The following is a 17,391-nucleotide window of genomic DNA, read 5'->3' on the forward strand; positions in this document are numbered from 1 at the left end:
TAACAAAATAATTTATTTTTGGTTTAATAATATAACATTTTATAAAGATAATAATTAATTATTCTGTTAGAACTCAATGATATCTTAATTATATTTTAGATTTTTTATATTTAAATTGAAATGTTTATCTTGTATTTGATTATGTTTATCTGCAGTTAGTTACACAAATTCAGATATAGAACTTTAATAAGTTGTACTTACGCACAATCTACTTGCAATCTTGAGTTTTAAGTAATATGCATTAATAAACATTACTTTACGCATAAAAAATGGGTTTTAAGAGTTCGTCAACTTTATAATATAGTATAGTTTATGTGTTTTTAAGAAAACAATAATGATTTTATTTTTGAATAAAATATAAATTTGAAGATATCATAAAAATTTAAAAAAAAGTATATCAATGTTAATATCAAATCAACTATTTAAAAGTTCTCATTTTTTATGTAATTTCTTTAATTTATTTATTATTATTATTATAATTTAATTTAAGTTTAATAATGAAATAATTTATTTTTGGTTTAATATTATAAATTTTATAAATATAATAATTAAGTATTCTGTTAGAATTCAATGATTACTTTAATTATATTTTAGATTTTTTATATTTAAAATGAGATGTTTATCTTGTATTTGATTATGTTTATCTGCAGTTAGTTACATGAATTCAGATATGAAACTTTAATAAGTTGTACTTACACACAATATATACTTGCAATATTGAGTTTTAAGTAATATGCATTAATAAACAGTACTTTACGCATAAAAAATGATTTTTAAGAGTTTTTGTCAAATGTTTTATAATATAGTATAGATTAATCTATATTATAAAACATTTGATAAAATCTCTTAAAAAGCAATATGTATGAAGTACTGTTTATTGATGTATTATTTAAAATTCAAAATCACAAGTAATTTTACGTAAGTAAAACTTATTAAATCTTAATTTTTAAATTTGTGTAACTAACTGTAGATAAACATAATCAAATACATGATAAACATCTATTTTAAATATAAAAAATCTAAAATATAATTAAAATAATCATAGAGTTTCTAACAGATTTGTTTAATTATTATCTTTAATAAAAATTATATTATTAAATTAAAAATAAATTAATTTGTTATTAAACTTAATATAAATTATAATAAAAAATTGAATTAAAAAAATTATACAAAAAACGATAACTATTAAATAGTTAATTTAATACTAATATTGATTTTATTTTTTTTTAAATTTTTTGTACTATCTTCAAATTTATATTTCATTCAAAATAAAGACATTATCGGTTTCTTAAAACCACATAAAATCGTATTATATCGATAAAGACAGAATAAAAACTAAAAATTAAAATAGAAATTTATTTCACTGCATTATACGATTACACTTCTAGTATTCTATAAATTATATTATTAAAAAATTGTAAAAATAAAATGTACATGCTTTGTAGTTTGTAGTACAACATTATTTTATTATATAAAAAGGAGTAAAAAAATAAAATGTTTTTTGAAATGAATGCTATCCTCGTTGTTAAAAAATGAATGGCATATGTCGTAATTAAGATCCGATCCATGGGTATTTCATTCACGTTTCTTATAAATAACCAAACAATTCATTACCGGATTCAGCAAATTATGCCATTACTGCTAAAAGATGAGCAAGCATGGAGTTGGAAGGTCTGCGCCTCAGCAGCTTAAATTTGCAGCGCTTTTGCTTGTGCTACTCTCATCTTTCTGTAATGTTTGCTTCTCCGAGATCATCTTTGAGGAGCGATTTGAAGGTAAACGTTTTGCAAGTTTTGATTATTACTTACTTTTTGCAGTAGCTAGTTATTCTATTCCAAATGTAAGCAATCAGATGGCGATATGGTGGATTCAATCTGTTGTTTTATTAAACTAACCTATTAATTTTGGATGATCTAGTGGATATGTGTGTCTTTGTAGTTTTTATTTATTTATCAATTTATGTTAAGGATTTATGATTAGTGGAGTGTAGTAGCGAAGGTAATTTGTAGATTATTTGTGAGAAGTGTCTATGAAGAAGTTCATCTTTGTTACCTAGAACTTTATGGGATTGTATCTGTTGTTGTACATGTGGAGTAAAGTTTTTAGGATTTCCAGAGTGAAGTAGGGAATAGGGATGTAGAAAAAAGAATCATTTGTCGATTAAATCAAGGGAAGTTGAGATTCAACCTGTTTAATTAGTCAAATTGCTATAATTTTGTGCAATATTGGCACATGTTAAGCTCACTGTAGTTGCAATTTCTGCACATTGCATAAGCTATATTCTACTGTTAATGGAGAGAGAATTGAAATTAAGAAATTTGCTTAGTTTCTTAATTTCATTCATTAATCCATGCTTCTTTAGTTACCTTTTAGGGATTTTGAGGGCCCATGCCTAGTGTAGTATAAATTCTGATATGGAAACTGTAGTGAACTTTTCCTTGGTTAAGTAAGGTGGTGTTCTTGTATGGAGTTTTGAATCTGCCTACTTAAATATAATTGTCTGTTTTTGTAATTTGTGGCAAATAGATGGGTGGCAGAGCCGGTGGGTGAAGTCTGATTGGAAAAAAAGTGAAGGGAAGGCGGGTTCATTTAAGCACACAGCTGGGTCATGGTCTGGTGATCCAGATGATAAAGGTAACATTTCCCCTTTCACGTGCTTTGTAAAATTTGAAGTTTGATACAGATCGGTGGATTTGTTTTTCGAAGTCTTCTTCCATTAGGGCCCACTTCTAGTTCTAGGTGTCAAGCTCATGAATAATTAGTGTAAACTATATTCCAATACATTTGACAATTTTTTTTCTTCTTGTTGCATTAGATTTTAAATTTCAACTCATAAACTCCACTACACGGTACATTGCTCGATTATAAAACGCATCACACACATATCCATTGTAAAGGCTGATAGTTGTGACCTAAATTGTTTGCTGCCCTTATAGAATTTATCGTATATGTTGGTTAAGTACTTGAAGCTGGCTTCCTTCTTTTTGGATTTATTTTCCACAAACTTTTTAGTTGCAAGAGTACAAATTAGTTTGTTTCTATATCCTGTCATATGTTATATTTACAAGGGAATCATATGGGAATCCAAACATGGTGAACAGTCAAATCATGCTGCATTTATTTGAACAAAAGCCACCAAATTTGTGAAGCAAAAAAAATCTTCGGAGAATTCATATGTGAGATCTTGAATGGTGACCACTGAAACCATGCTGAAGTCATGCGACAGAAATTACCAAAAATATGAAACAAATAAAATCCCTGAGTTTTTCCTAGGAAGTTTTGGTAAACCAGTAACATGCTAGATTCCTAACAGAACCAAGTAATAATAAATTGAAGCTTTTATATAAGAACAAAATAAATGGTTCAGATGGATTTCTAATGGCCTTATCAATTCTTCTGTAAGGCTATCTGTTTTGTGTTTGAGAACAATCAATCATTGAGCTGTACTTAGTCAGTCTGAAAAATGGACTTGCATGTCTAGGCATCTGAAATTACTTAAATTACAGACTTTTGGATAATTCTCAACTCTCAGGTATTCAGACATCAACTGATGCCAGACATTTTGCCATCTCTGCTAAGATTCCAGAATTCAGCAACAAAAATAGAACATTGGTATTACAGTACTCGATTAAAATTGAACAGGATATTGAGTGTGGTGGTGGTTATATCAAGCTTATGTCTGGATATGTCAACCAAAAGAAATTTGGTGGCGACACTCCATATAGGTTTGTCTTATTGCATATTTTCTTCCCACATTTTTATATTTCTTCTGTCTCTCTCTCTCCATGCTGTTGGCATCACTTTTACATGACTCTTTTCAGTCTTTCTTTTATATTTAGTTTTGGAAAGTCAGGTGATTTTTACTAGGTCTTTACTAACCAATGAAATTTTGACTGTTCCAAAAAAAATATGGTGCCTTTACTACATTTGGGTCTAGACCACAACTTTGCAAATAACTCCATTTCATATTCCGGATTACAACCTGACATTCTTCTTCACTGATTTTTATCCTTCACTTTACCTCATTTGCTGGATATCAGACATGCCTCAAAGTTAGGGCAATCTAATGTTTTTTTTAAAGTAACCAAATAAACCAAACCAAGTCAAACAAGCCCAGGATATCCTATCTTAAAGTAGGGTGAGGAGGGGGTTTAATATGTATGCATTTCCGAAAAGACCCTGCTTGTGAATAAGGTTTAAGGAGCTTAGGTAGAAGCCCCAACATTCTTTTTGGTGCCTTAGCACATCATTCCTTTTGGGACGGAAGACTGGAAGAGAATTCATTTCAATCCTTTTGCTCTTTCTATTTTCCATTTGATGAATTTTGTATCCAGAAACGAAGAATTTTCTTCCCAGCTTCTATTTCAGTCTTTTGAACTTTCATATTCTCAGCTATTTTTTTGTTTACCAATTATTGCTATAACATCACCATAATATTGTTAGTATTTCTGCTGGTACAATTCAATGTACTTACTTTTGTTTGTTTCTTTTTTGGAAGTGTGATGTTTGGACCAGATTTATGTGGCACACAGACAAAGAAGCTTCATGTTATCCTTTCCTACCAGGGGCAAAATTATCCTATCAAGAAGGACTTGCAGTGTGAAACAGACAAGTTAACCCATTTCTACACGTTCATCCTTAGGCCTGATGCAAGTTATAGTATTCTAATAGATGGCAGGGAAAGAGATTCTGGAAGTATGTATACAGACTGGGATATCCTTCCACCCCGTAAAATCAAAGACGTGAAGGCCAAAAAGGTCAGTTACCAATGATTAAACTATTTCAGTTGACTATCAATCTTGGATTTCCTTTTTTGCTATTTAGAATGTTGGATGTAGTTTGCATTATCTATGGTAAGTTTTCCTTTTCTATTGAAAGTTAAACATTACGTTTTGAGCTACCATTTCAAGCAGTTTTCTTTACTTTTCAGCCTGCAGATTGGGAGGAAAGAGAATATATTGATGATCCAGATCAAGTCAAGCCTGAGGTAGGTATCCGATTTTATGCTTTTATGCTTTGTTTATAGTTTGATGTGCTTTTTGTTGAATGTTGTTCTTATATTATCTGGTATCCCAGGGGTATGATTCAATCCCAAGAGAAATTCCTGACCCCAAAGCTAAACAGGTCAGCTGACTATCAAGTTATTATGCATTTCTATTTGTTTCTTTCTTTTTTAGACTTCATTTTTTAGTTATTTTCAGAATTGGTACTTGAGTTGCATCTAAATATTCTATATCAGCCATGTCTTCTTCCCACCTTTTTCTGACATTGCTGTTTATGTATTGCTGTGAATTGTGAAGTAACTACTGATACTTCAGTTCATATCATATATCGGGAAAATCTATATCAAACACTAAATTTTCCATCAAGCTGATAACAATTTGCTTTTATAAAACATGAATGACAATAAGAATATGACATGTATTGCACACACTCTTTCTTTATTTTCATACATCCTCCTTTCAAAAGGAAAAGCTTGTTGATATGACGGTAATGTTTTTACTTGAGCAAAAAAGGGAACTGAGGTACTCTTCAAGGGAGAACTTCTAAGTGAACATAAATGCTATATCTTGAACAAAGTAATGAATTACTTGATGTTGTTCTTTCTCACTTCCTTTTTCCATTGTCTCCCACCTCTCTCCCTTGGGAATTTTCACTGCTTCCCAGGAGTGCCAAACTGCAAACACTGATAGACAAAAGATGTGGTAATTTATTGTGTAAGATCTTAAACACAACATGCCTCCTTGTATTCTCCGTTTGTAAGATTCATAACTGAGATGGATATGCCCATTTATTATTTTTAAGCAACAGTTAGCGTAACATATTTTCTTAATCGATGCGAAGTTTCAAAATTTTCTATTTTGTACCCATTTTAACCAGTAACCTGCTGATCTTATAACATATGATAACGTTTTAATACCTCTTTACGAAAGAGTTATGGCTAAGTGGATGATAAACTTGACAACCATGCCATAAAATATTACAAAATCAGCAGGTTACGAGTCAAAATAAGTAACACAGGATTTTTTCAGAACTTTGTTACATTGATGGTGCAAAAATTATTTGCTACACTAAGCAGCTGTTTGGTTGGTTTTCCATTAAGTTATGTATGGATAAAGTTGTCATATGGATTAATCTGTCTGGATAGATTGAGAATGTTTTTATTTGGGAGAACTTTTCATATATGGAAGGAGAGTGTTTTTAATCGGGAAGGACAAGTTTGGAATTTTTTTTTTGGCTTTATGTATAAAGCTTCCCCCTAGAAGCTTACTAAACACTCTATATCATTAAGCCACTACCCAGCAGTCATGTATAGCTGACAGAATAAGCTGTGAGTCCCATTAAGCTCATTAAGCTGTTAACAAACAGACTCTAGGTAAACTTTGTTGTATTTTGATGCTTTTTGTCCGATATTTTTTTAGAATCTTATTCATGTGTTATATCCAATAGCCTGATACCTGGGACGAAGATGAGGATGGGATGTGGAGACCACCTAAGATACCAAATCCGGCATACAAAGGACCATGGAAACCAAAGGTACGAATAAATTATTACTACCTTTAACCAATGGTGAATGATCATAGCATCATCTTAATTTTGAGCAATTCTTTTTTTGTTGCTACAGAAAATAAAAAATCCAAACTACAAGGGGAAATGGAAGATTCCTTGGATTGATAACCCAGGTACTTCATATGACATAGACCTGCATGTTAGTTTCTCATGTTTACTACTGTAATCTTAATATTTTTGAGATTAATTTACATTTTCTGTACTTGAATAGAATTTGAAGATGATCCTGATCTATATGTGCTCAAGCCAATCAAATATGTGGGGATAGAGGTTTGGCAGGTAAGGTTCCCTATCATAGCTCAGTTGAGGATGCTCTTTTCTTATCTTTACTATATTATAAAGTATTTAGCGAAAACTCTTAATAAGAACTCATTAAACATCATGTAACGATTATTGATGCAAATATCTTAAAATTCAGGGTTACAAGCTATTATAGGCTATGTACAACTTCTTAAAAACTTCATGATTGAACTAAATAAAACTAACTTAACACCAACCGATGAACTTTATAGATTTTCTGCATTTTTTTTATAATCTAAATATTTTGTATATAATTAAGTTTTTAATTAAATAAATTCTATAAAAAACGATTATTTTATTCTCTTTAATTTGATAACCATATTATATGTTTTTTCAAATCTTCTTGACTGGATTTTCAAAATTTTGATACGAGTCAATTCACATAGTATGCTCATACTAATATCTTTAATCTATACTATCTTATTAAGCAAATTTAGCAAAAGTCTTAAAGTCTTAAAATACTAAATGACCAAGATACCCTTTGTACTACCCTTACTTCACTTTTTCACCTTTTCACCCCCCTCCTCTCCTCACATACACTCACCCCCCTCACATACACTCACCCTCTCACATTGAACCCATTTTTTTAAATTATAATTTTAAATTATAATTTTAAATTTTACACTTTATACTCTTATAATTAGTTAATTAATTTACTTTACGTTCTTTACTATTAAATATTTCATTTTAAACCTTTATCAAATTAACATACATAATCGTATATCAATTAAAACATGTTTAAAAAATACATTTTTATTTTAACAAGTTACACCATTATAATTGTCTCATTAATACCTTCGAAATAAGTTCAATATTGAATAGTTTTTGACTTAATTATATTATTATATATTATATATACTGTGAAAATCTATACTATCTTATTAAGCAAATTTAGCAAAAGTCTTAAAGTCTTAAAATACTAAATGACCAAGATACCCTTTGTACTACCCTTGCTTCACTTTTTCACCTTTTCACCCCCTTCTCTCCTCACATACACTCATCCCCTCACATACACTCACCTTCTAACATTGAACCCATTTTTTTAAATTATAATTTTAAATTTACACTTTATACCCCTATAATTAGTTAATTAATTTACTTTACGTTCTTTACTTTTAAATATTTCATTTTAAACCTTTATCAAATTAACATACATAATCGTWTATCAATTAAAACATGTTTAAAAAATCCATTTTTATTTTAACAAGTTACACCATTATAATTGTCTCGTTAATACCTTCGAAATGAGTCCAATATTGAATAGTTTTTGACTTAATTATATTATTATATATTATAYATACTGTGAAAAAATATTTTTAATATTTACTATTTAAACTTTTATAGTTATTTATTTGCATATATACTATATATTTTGGGGTTAGACTGTCCAAATTGCACTGTATAATATGTTCTGAATTAATATGTTCTTGGGTTTTTTTGAAATATATATATACATGTATTAATTCAACCTTAATCTGAGTTTCTGGACAAAAAAGAGGGTAAGCGGTTGAAATTTCATTCTAAAACCCATCTTTTTTGGTCTTTTCATGGCTTATGATCTGTCAAATTTGTAGTTTTCTTTATTGGTTTTGAGTGTTTATCTTAAAACTCAAGTTTCTTGGTTCTTTGCTCTTGGTGTAAATCGAACACATTTGTGGAGTCGTTTAAATATGTTGGATTTTAAATATATTGGATTTTAAACTGTCATACAATTTTTTTCATCGATAGTCTGTAATTGGAACCATAACTCTTATTTATTCAAATTGTATTAATATGTAAAGACCAAGTGTAACCTATATCATCGTTAAATCTTATCTTATAAAACCAGTGGAACTTCAAAATCGTTAAAATTCATGGCTCCCGCCGCATTGCGCGGGTACACAACTAGTATATTATTGAACACTTACCCATGTTTATGAAATCTTTTAAAATTCAAGTTTACAACTTATTACTGCATATGAACAGCTTCTTAAAGCTCCATGTGTGAACTTCATAAAACTAACTCATAATCATTTGATAAACACGTTTTCATACAGGATAAACACACATTGAGCCCTACTAATATGACATTATACTCATAAAACTGATAACCAACTGGTGACACTCTCACTTTCTCAAAACCCCACAAGATCATAAAAGTATAACCGAGAGGATGGAGAATAAATCGAAGCATGAAACAGTATTTAGGGTTAGAGTTTCCATCTTCAAAATCGAGATTGATCATGCAGCATCGCATGGATACACTCTAGTGTACTACAAACTATATTTAGAGTTATCCAGAAATTGCTTGAATGACTGTTTGACTGATGCAGGTAAAAGCTGGATCTGTTTATGACAACATTCTCATCTGTGACGATCCAGAGTATGCAAAAGATGTGATCCAAGAAGTTTTCGCTAATAGAGAGGTGTGTCTCTGGATCTGCTTCTGTGTTACGACATACACAAATATAAATACATGCACTTAATTCACTTTTCTGCTCGAATATCAGATCGAAAAAGAAGCATTGGAGGAAGCAGAGAAAGCAAAAAAAGCGAGGGAGGAAGAGGTGGCTTACTGGACTCATTGCCAATAGACTCATTTTATTATCATTGATAGATTCGTATGTTTAGTTAGCGGTAACTATAAAATGTGCAGGAAGCACAAAGGGCAAGAGAGGAAGGTGAAAGGAGGAAGAGAGAACGAGGTTATGATAGAAGGCATCGAGATAAGGAGCGTTACAAGGATAGATACAGAAAGGTTTGTATATAAATGTGATGTCTTTTAGTTATTAATTCTATAATGATTTCTTCCCTGCCTGCTTGGCCTTGGTCATTCGTTGACCATATCTGGTAACCATACGCTAGCTTTTTTTAAGCTTATTGAAAAAGCGCCGTTTGGTTAGCCATAAGCTACCTTTTCGAAAAGCTACTTCAAGTAGCGTTTCAATAAGCTCAAGGGGTTTTTATCACTTTTTTTTTTTCCATCCTGTTATGCCCCATATATTTTTCCATTTAATTTTTTAACATGTTCTTTTAGATCTTTTTACACTGTCATGTTAGCTTATCAACTAGTTTTTACCAATTGTTGCGGAAGACTTGTATAGGCTCCATGAGAAAAGCTTTTTACCTCTTTGTGGTTGTAGTTTAAACTTTAATACTGTCTTTTTTTTATTCTGCCTATGAAACTGCAGTTTCTAAATTTTGTCAAAAAAAATTGATCTATCGACTAAGATGCTAGATCTGTTATTGGAATCTGCCATCTTGGTATTGTTTGATTTCCTTTCCTTCTAATCTAATCTAAATCTGGATTTGGTTTCTCTTACTTGCAGCGCAATCGCCATGATTACCTTGACGATTATCATGTAAGCAGAACGCTTCTTATTTCCAATTATTAAGTTGTTTCTTAATCATGCTGTATATAGTCATGTGCAGGTTGTTCTCTGTTTTATACATACGTGAATCTAAAATCTTAGGAGTTCATCTACTAGCAGAAAAATAGTCTTTTTAGGGAAAAACCATAGGGCAAATTGCATGAATATGTAACATACTTTGATTTGATTCCCATTTTGTGTGGAGTACTTTCATAACCTTCAGTTTAATATCTCAGATTTGATGTCTCAAACATTTAGACTGAAGTATGTTACACAAATAGGAATTGAACCAAATTACATTGTAGTTACATGCATTCTCAGATGTAAACTAGGTACTTAAATGTATGAGATGTCACATCTGAGGTACTAAAATGAAGGTTTTGAAAGTACAATTTAGAATAATAGGAATCGGAAATCAAATTACATTGTAGTTACATGCATTCTCAGATGTAAACTAGGTACTTAAATTCGGTTTGCCTAAAACCAAACATCGCCCATATACATATATCAGAAGAACCTTTTAAAATTCTCTTGGTATTTAGCTCGTCCGTTAGTTGGTAATAATTTGGAGGTCATAGTTTCAGATCCCCAATTTTCCCCTTACCAATTCAAAAACATAAAAATTATGCATCTTTTTCATGGTTATAACCTTAGGTGCCATTTCAATCATAACTTTGTCATTTCAATTGGGGATGCTCTCATTTACAGAGTCCCAATGTCCTGAAGTCTAGAGTTTTTAGCCTTCTCTAAAATATCGTTCACAAACAGTGTCAATTGGGATAGAGGTCAGATCTACATATATCATACCCCCCCCAAAAGCCCACCTCCAGTTGGATATACAGGGTTCGTTTGGTTTTCATTTAGTTTTAACGGGGTAGATTCTTGTCTTCCTTAATGCATGTTTGAACAATGTTTGCTCGTGTTGCAGGATGAGCTATGAGATGTGCCGATTCACGCCTTATTGCACAGTGCAGTTACCACGGGCAATTTGTTTCCTTTTCATATTTAAATTGTAGCGCTATGATGGTCGTACCATCATAATTGTACTATTGTCGGGTAGGAATCCCATGTGATCTTGTACGGTGCAGCTAAGTTGCATTTTTGTGGCGAACACTTGCTGTTGCAAATTTATCGTGAATTCTGAGCTCTGGGCTGGGTTGGTTTTGGTTTCTTCTTTTACTGAAAGGGTTCATGACCATAGCTGGTTAGAAAGGGTCCGAAATGACTATATTTTGAATTTTTTTAGTCGCCACTTGGCAGCTTCTCATTGGATGACGAACTAGCCGTTAAATGGGGTCAAGAAGCTAGATAAGAGAGAGGATGACTTGTTTCAAGGGAGTGTTTTAATATGAAACAAACCTCACTTTGTACTTGTATTATCGTTATAAGGTGTGACAGTGAAGTGAAGTCAAGTCTTAAACTGTACCATATATGCCTCAAACTGCTAAAAACAACACTGCGTAAAGCCATGTGATGCGATACAGTTTATGTGGTTTTTATCAAACGTGCTTCAATCCAATAATTATACAGCTAAAAATAAATTTGAGGATGATGTTTTCATATTCGATGCAATAATTTTTTTTCTTCAATACTTACGAAATACGTAATTAAAAACAGTGTAACGTAAACTTAAGAGTTCGATAATGAATCCATATATACACTTTCCTTTTACTAGTAAAATGTGTCTTCTGAAAGTATGGACATAAAAATGTTGATTTTGAAATTATGTTTTTTTCAATAAAATCGAATGATAGAACGTATTGTTTGTAGGCAATTTTGCTCATTTAACTGTATTTTTTAGAGAGAGAATTATAAGATTATGACAATAGGTGATAAAATAGTTGTAACAAGTATTTAACTTTTTGAGATAGGGGATTTTCTTTTGAGTAATCCAAATCGCGAGATCTATGAGAATCAATGTATCATGTGTTATTTTATATGATTTATATTGTGAATATTTTTTACTGTTTGTGAAATAAAAAATACCTGTAAAAAGTTTCACATTGTGAATCTAATACATATGAAACAAATCTATGTTAATCAATACATTAAATACTATATTTAGATGGAAAAAGTCACGTGAAACAAAATTTTAAGATAGAAGTTCTGACGGATCTCACAAATTTTGAAGTTCTTATGAAACATAAAATATTTCATAAATGACGGATAAATTTAAAATGGTGTATAGCAAAAGACTTGTATGAAATATGTAAGTTAAATGCTAACCCGTCTTGTATCGGATTATGTTTAGTGGCGGACGCAAGATTTTTGTTGAACGAGTGCATCTTTACAGTGGATCAAAGGTCCGTAAAGTTGTCTGATGTGTTTTAGCAGAATTCCACCAATTAGAGGGATATTCTAAAGTTTCTTGGTTGATTTCAAGATACTTTTTCTTTTGGTTGATTTTGAGCAACTTTTTTTTTTTTTTTTTTTCATTTTTTTTTCATTTTTTGGTTGATGTTCCTTGTATTTTTTAATATTCTAATGCACCCTTTTCATACCCAAAAAAAAATTGTACTTACGAAAATAAGTTGAGCAGGTGTACTGGACCCTATTTGGGGCTTAATAGATACGCCCCCTGGTCACGTTGCAAAACCGATTTTAGTGATTACGTCTAACTGTACAAATTGACTTTACTACAGTGCAAGTCCCTAAACATATCCTTTTCCCTTGGCCAACCTTGAAGTTTTCTGCCCATAGGATGTATACTATAGTCAACTTAAAAATCTCAATAAGCTCATGGTTTTCGTGAATAAAATTATGTGATATCGTGCATATCAAACATGCAAGCTTCATTCTAAAATAGTATGCAAATATGAACAAACATGAATCACTGAAAATAAATGAGATCTCATAAGTGTCTTAACGAGTATGAGTCATCTTGATTCACACCCCCCTGGTCGCCCGTTACTGGGTCGTGTCATTGTCGTCTGACTTATTGGTCAAATGCTCATCCCTAATTACTGATCATGAAACTATCGTATGTAAAGGATGCATTTGTCATTTAAAAACTGTAAACACATAGCATGCAATTACTCATCTAACAACCTCATACATGTAAATTACACTGTAACATGTATGTAAACTGAAATACCATGTATCCGTACAAATTAATCATAACATGCCAAAATAGATTTCTACATAGATATACATCCCATTGTAAGTCTCATGAAAACTTACTTGATAACATACATTACTTATTGATAAACTCCGATTGATAACCCACAATTCATAATCGTATAGTCAAATAAATGACCGGGTTTCTTGAAAAGTCAACCTACAAGTTAACTCACTTTGCTAAATAATAACCCTTAACATTAATTTAACGTCTTTATAACTAAGGGGTCGTTTATCAAACACTTACCCAGTAAGTGCTTACCGGTAAAATTTAACACTATTATGTACTTACCGGGTAAGATTTTAGTCCACTAAAACGACATCGTATACAACAATTTACCTGGTAAGCGCTTACCGTGGTAAGAGTCGTCGCCCTCACTTACAGGGTAAGACTCTTGATCATTGTCTCGCTCTTACCGGGTAAGATTCTTGGTCCTTACTATATTTATCCGGTCAGATAATATTACTTGGCAACCGCTTACCCGGATAAGCGTTTGGTAAACGGTCCCTAAGTATTTTAATCTTACCATCTTAAGACATCTTAAATATTCAAATGTGCTAAATTACCACGATTTATTCACCTTATAAAATTATTTAACTAATGCTAATTAAGTTATTTGACAAAAATAACTTAATTAATACTACTTAATAACCCCATTAAGTAATTGAATAAACTTCAATAAATAAATAAATATACTACTTAACTGAATTATATATAACTTGAAGGGTATTCGTGCAAAACAACGAGACCCATCTCGATTATAATGTTTCTTCTTATTATTTATCGATGATATAATACAATTTTATGTGGTTTTAAGAAAGAAATAATGCTTGTATTTTTAAATAAAATATAAAGATGAGGATCTTATAAAAATTTGAAAAAATGTATCGATATTAGTATCAAATAAACTTTTTGAAAGTTATTGTTTTTTGTGTAATTTCATTAATTTAATATTTTTATTATAATTTAATTTAAGTTTAATAACGTAATAATTTTTAGTTTAATTTATAATTTTTTATAAAGATAATAATCAAGCATCATGTTAGAACTCAATAATTATCTTAATTATATTTTAGATTTTTTATATTTAAAATGAGATGCTTATACTGTATCTGATTATGTGTATCAAGTTAATTACACGAATTCAAACGTGAAAATTTAATAAGTAATAATTATGCACAATCTACTTGTAATCTTGAATTTTAAATAATATGTATGAATTAACAATACTTTATTAAAAGTTTTTGTTAAATACTTTATCATGACTAGAAGGGTACTCGCGCATGCAGCAAGATGAAAAATCTCCATTTTAATGTTTAGCTTTTATTTTTTCTCTATCGATATAATACGATTTTATGTGGGTTTGAAAATACGATAATGTTTTTATTTTTGAATGAAAGATAAATTTGAAGATAACATAATTTTTTTTTAAAATAAAATCCATATTAGTATCAAATTAACTATTTAATAGTTCTCATTTTTTGGTGTAACTTCTTTAATTCAATTTTTATTATAATTTATTTTAGGTATAACAACAAAGTAATTTATTTTTGGTTTAATAATATAATTTTTATTAAAGATAATAATTAAACATTCTATTAGAAACTTAATGATTATCTTAATTATATTTTAAATTTTTTATATTTAAAATAAATGTTTATCCTGTATTTGATTATTTTTATCTGCAATTATTTACACGAATTTAAATTGAAGTTTTAATAAGTTGTATTTACGGAAAATCACTTGTAATCTTGAATTTTAAGTAATATACATCAATAAAAAGTACTTTATGCATAAAAATGGTTTTTTAGAGTTTTCATGAAATGCTTTATAATATAATATAGATATATTATTTATTTAGAAATCAACTTAATTAAATTGATAATCATTGGTCCATAATTCCAGCAGCCGGGCATCGGCCCAACCAGCCTCGAGCTCAATGCGGTTGGTGGGCCCGATGACGTTGGCAGCCCCTTTGGCCCTCCCGACCCGATCCACGTTTTTGGTCTGTTTGACTTTGTTTCTTGACCATTTTACGTGATTATTTTTGCAAAATGTCAAGTAATAAGATTCCTTCCTCCAGAAACAAGAATCAAACAAAACCGTTAAAAAATGAGTCTCCAATTTGATCATGAAGTTTTCGGTTTTCGCCGAAAACATCGTTTTAATCCGTTTAATTAGTCGAAACGATGACCTTTCAGCCATTCGTTTGGCTCCAAATCGGATGTGGGGACTTTGGTAACTAAAACAAACATTACTCTATCAAGATATTCGAGAGTGGTTGGGAGACTTACCTCGATTTTAAGATAAATGATGAGTTATGCGCTTTCCTTCGACAATAGATAACCTTCTGTTCTGAGTTCCAAACCTGACGCCTCTAATGGCCGATTTCTCCCACAAGATTTCTCTCTCAAACTTCGAGTAGGGCTAACAATGGCAAGTGCCAATTTTTAAAAATCCACCACGAAACTGTTGGTGTCAACTATTTGATTTGATAATAAATCAAAAATATCTGATCCAACACCTAAAGATATTTTTAAAGTCTTGTATCAAGATCCAACTATAGAATAACAAAACAGTTCAGATTGCCTCCTATATCCGAACTGTAATACAGCCGGTTGTATCATCAGGATTTGATAAACGAATTCATTCCGAATTTCTTAACTAGATTTTATCATCCAAATTTAACAATAGTGGGATCTAACATCTGAGTTTGTTATCCGGACATGTCCTCCAGATTCTTAATCCGGATGTGTTGGTCCTAGAATTGTAATGACTAACACAAAGAGTGTTTGAAGAAATGGGGTTGAATACAATCACAACAAATTTTCACTTTTTGATTCTATATTTTTATTAAAGACAAAGAATTACTGATTATTGCGGAAGCTAAGGAGGTAAGACCTGATTCTAAATAATGTGACTGGTGACAAATTTGCTAAAGATTGAAAGAGTAAATGAAGAAGGTATCTTTTCAGATATGAATAAATGATATAGTTCTGTAGGTGGTTGGCACTAATTTTTCCTAATAAACTATCACTTAAAATTCCTTTCAAAACGGGTAAGTTGCAACATACAACGAAGATGGCCTTTTATAGGCATCATTCATTAAATGCTACATTCCAACTTTAATCCGTGTCTTCTTCTGATTTGCTGATTAGTGCATGCTTATACTCCTCATTTCAACATTTGAAAGTGATGTAAACGTTTGTTAACACAACACATCCTTCTGTATGCAGAGGGAACACTAAAAGAAGTATGATACTAATAAAATAATACTTTAAAACTTATTTTGTCTGACATTCCACACATGTTTCCATACTAGGACAAGATTCAGTAGAGTTGGGGAGCCTACTTACTTACTGGTTAAGTTTGCACTCCAAAATCTGCTTGCAGAAGTATTATTTGTCAGATACTTTTGAGGTACCAAGACTGGGTATGAATCTGGATACCAAATTCGAATATCGGATACAAATCTGGACACCAAGGGATTCTACTACAAAGCGTTTGATCCGACTTGTTCTAAGGCGGGCACTACTTTTAAGAATTCTTATAAGGTTGAGACTAACAATCTTCCCCAATTTGTGATATTTAACGATAGATCTAAACAATGTAGTAATCAAATGTAATGCACATCGATCAAAAAATGAACACACATATATTAATATTTGAGTTAATTACGTAACGGGTCGCTAAAGTTTGATGATTTTTATAAAAACTAGAAAACTAACGGAACATGTAAAATGACTAAAATATTCCTCATGAAATTGGACTTAATGGAAAAAGTTAACGGCCGTTAGGATGAAATCCGTTGAGAATTGACAAACATGAGGGACACGTCTGTTAAAATAAAGTTGAAGGACGAAAACTGTTGAAAGACCAAATCTGAAGTTTGCTCTTAAATTTTAAAAAAGTTAATATCTATACTATATTATAAAACAATTGACAAAAACTCTTAAAAACCATTTTTTATGCGTAAAATATTGTTTATTAATGCATATTACTTAAAACTCAAGATTGCAAGTAGATTGTGCGTAAGTACAACTTATTAAAGCT

At 30.7% G+C, this 17,391-nt stretch overlaps 1 protein-coding gene across 1 annotated transcript; it reads left to right on the top strand.

Moving 5' to 3' along the window:
* Window positions 1-1,620: 1,620 nt before the first annotated feature.
* Window positions 1,621-11,597, top strand: LOC112513670 (calreticulin-3). Its single transcript, XM_025120012.1, has 14 exons — window positions 1,621-1,775; window positions 2,527-2,634; window positions 3,533-3,725; window positions 4,499-4,757; window positions 4,931-4,987; window positions 5,077-5,124; window positions 6,451-6,537; window positions 6,626-6,683; window positions 6,782-6,849; window positions 9,183-9,275; window positions 9,360-9,416; window positions 9,506-9,607; window positions 10,179-10,211; window positions 11,149-11,597. Exons 1-14 carry the CDS (start codon window positions 1,649-1,651, stop codon window positions 11,158-11,160), a joined length of 1,302 nt encoding a protein of 433 aa, XP_024975780.1. The 5' UTR covers window positions 1,621-1,648; the 3' UTR covers window positions 11,161-11,597.
* Window positions 11,598-17,391: the final 5,794 nt, after the last annotated feature.

Source organism: Cynara cardunculus (genome assembly GCF_001531365.2).
Source record: "Cynara cardunculus var. scolymus isolate 2C chromosome LG 1, CcrdV1, whole genome shotgun sequence".
Lineage (NCBI taxonomy): Eukaryota > Viridiplantae > Streptophyta > Magnoliopsida > Asterales > Asteraceae > Cynara > Cynara cardunculus.

What these genes read in the sequence shown, in the direction of transcription:
- LOC112513670 (XM_025120012.1), top strand. Translation starts at nt 1,649, where the DNA reads ATGAGCAAGCATGGAGTTGGAAGGTCTGCGCCTCAGCAGCTTAAATTT. An exon ending in AAGTTTTCGCTAATAGAGAG is followed by an intron (nt 9,276 to 9,359) that starts GTGTGTCTCTGG and finishes CTCGAATATCAG; the next exon opens with ATCGAAAAAGAAGCATTGGA. An exon ending in AAAAAGCGAGGGAGGAAGAG is followed by an intron (nt 9,417 to 9,505) that starts GTGGCTTACTGG and finishes TAAAATGTGCAG; the next exon opens with GAAGCACAAAGGGCAAGAGA.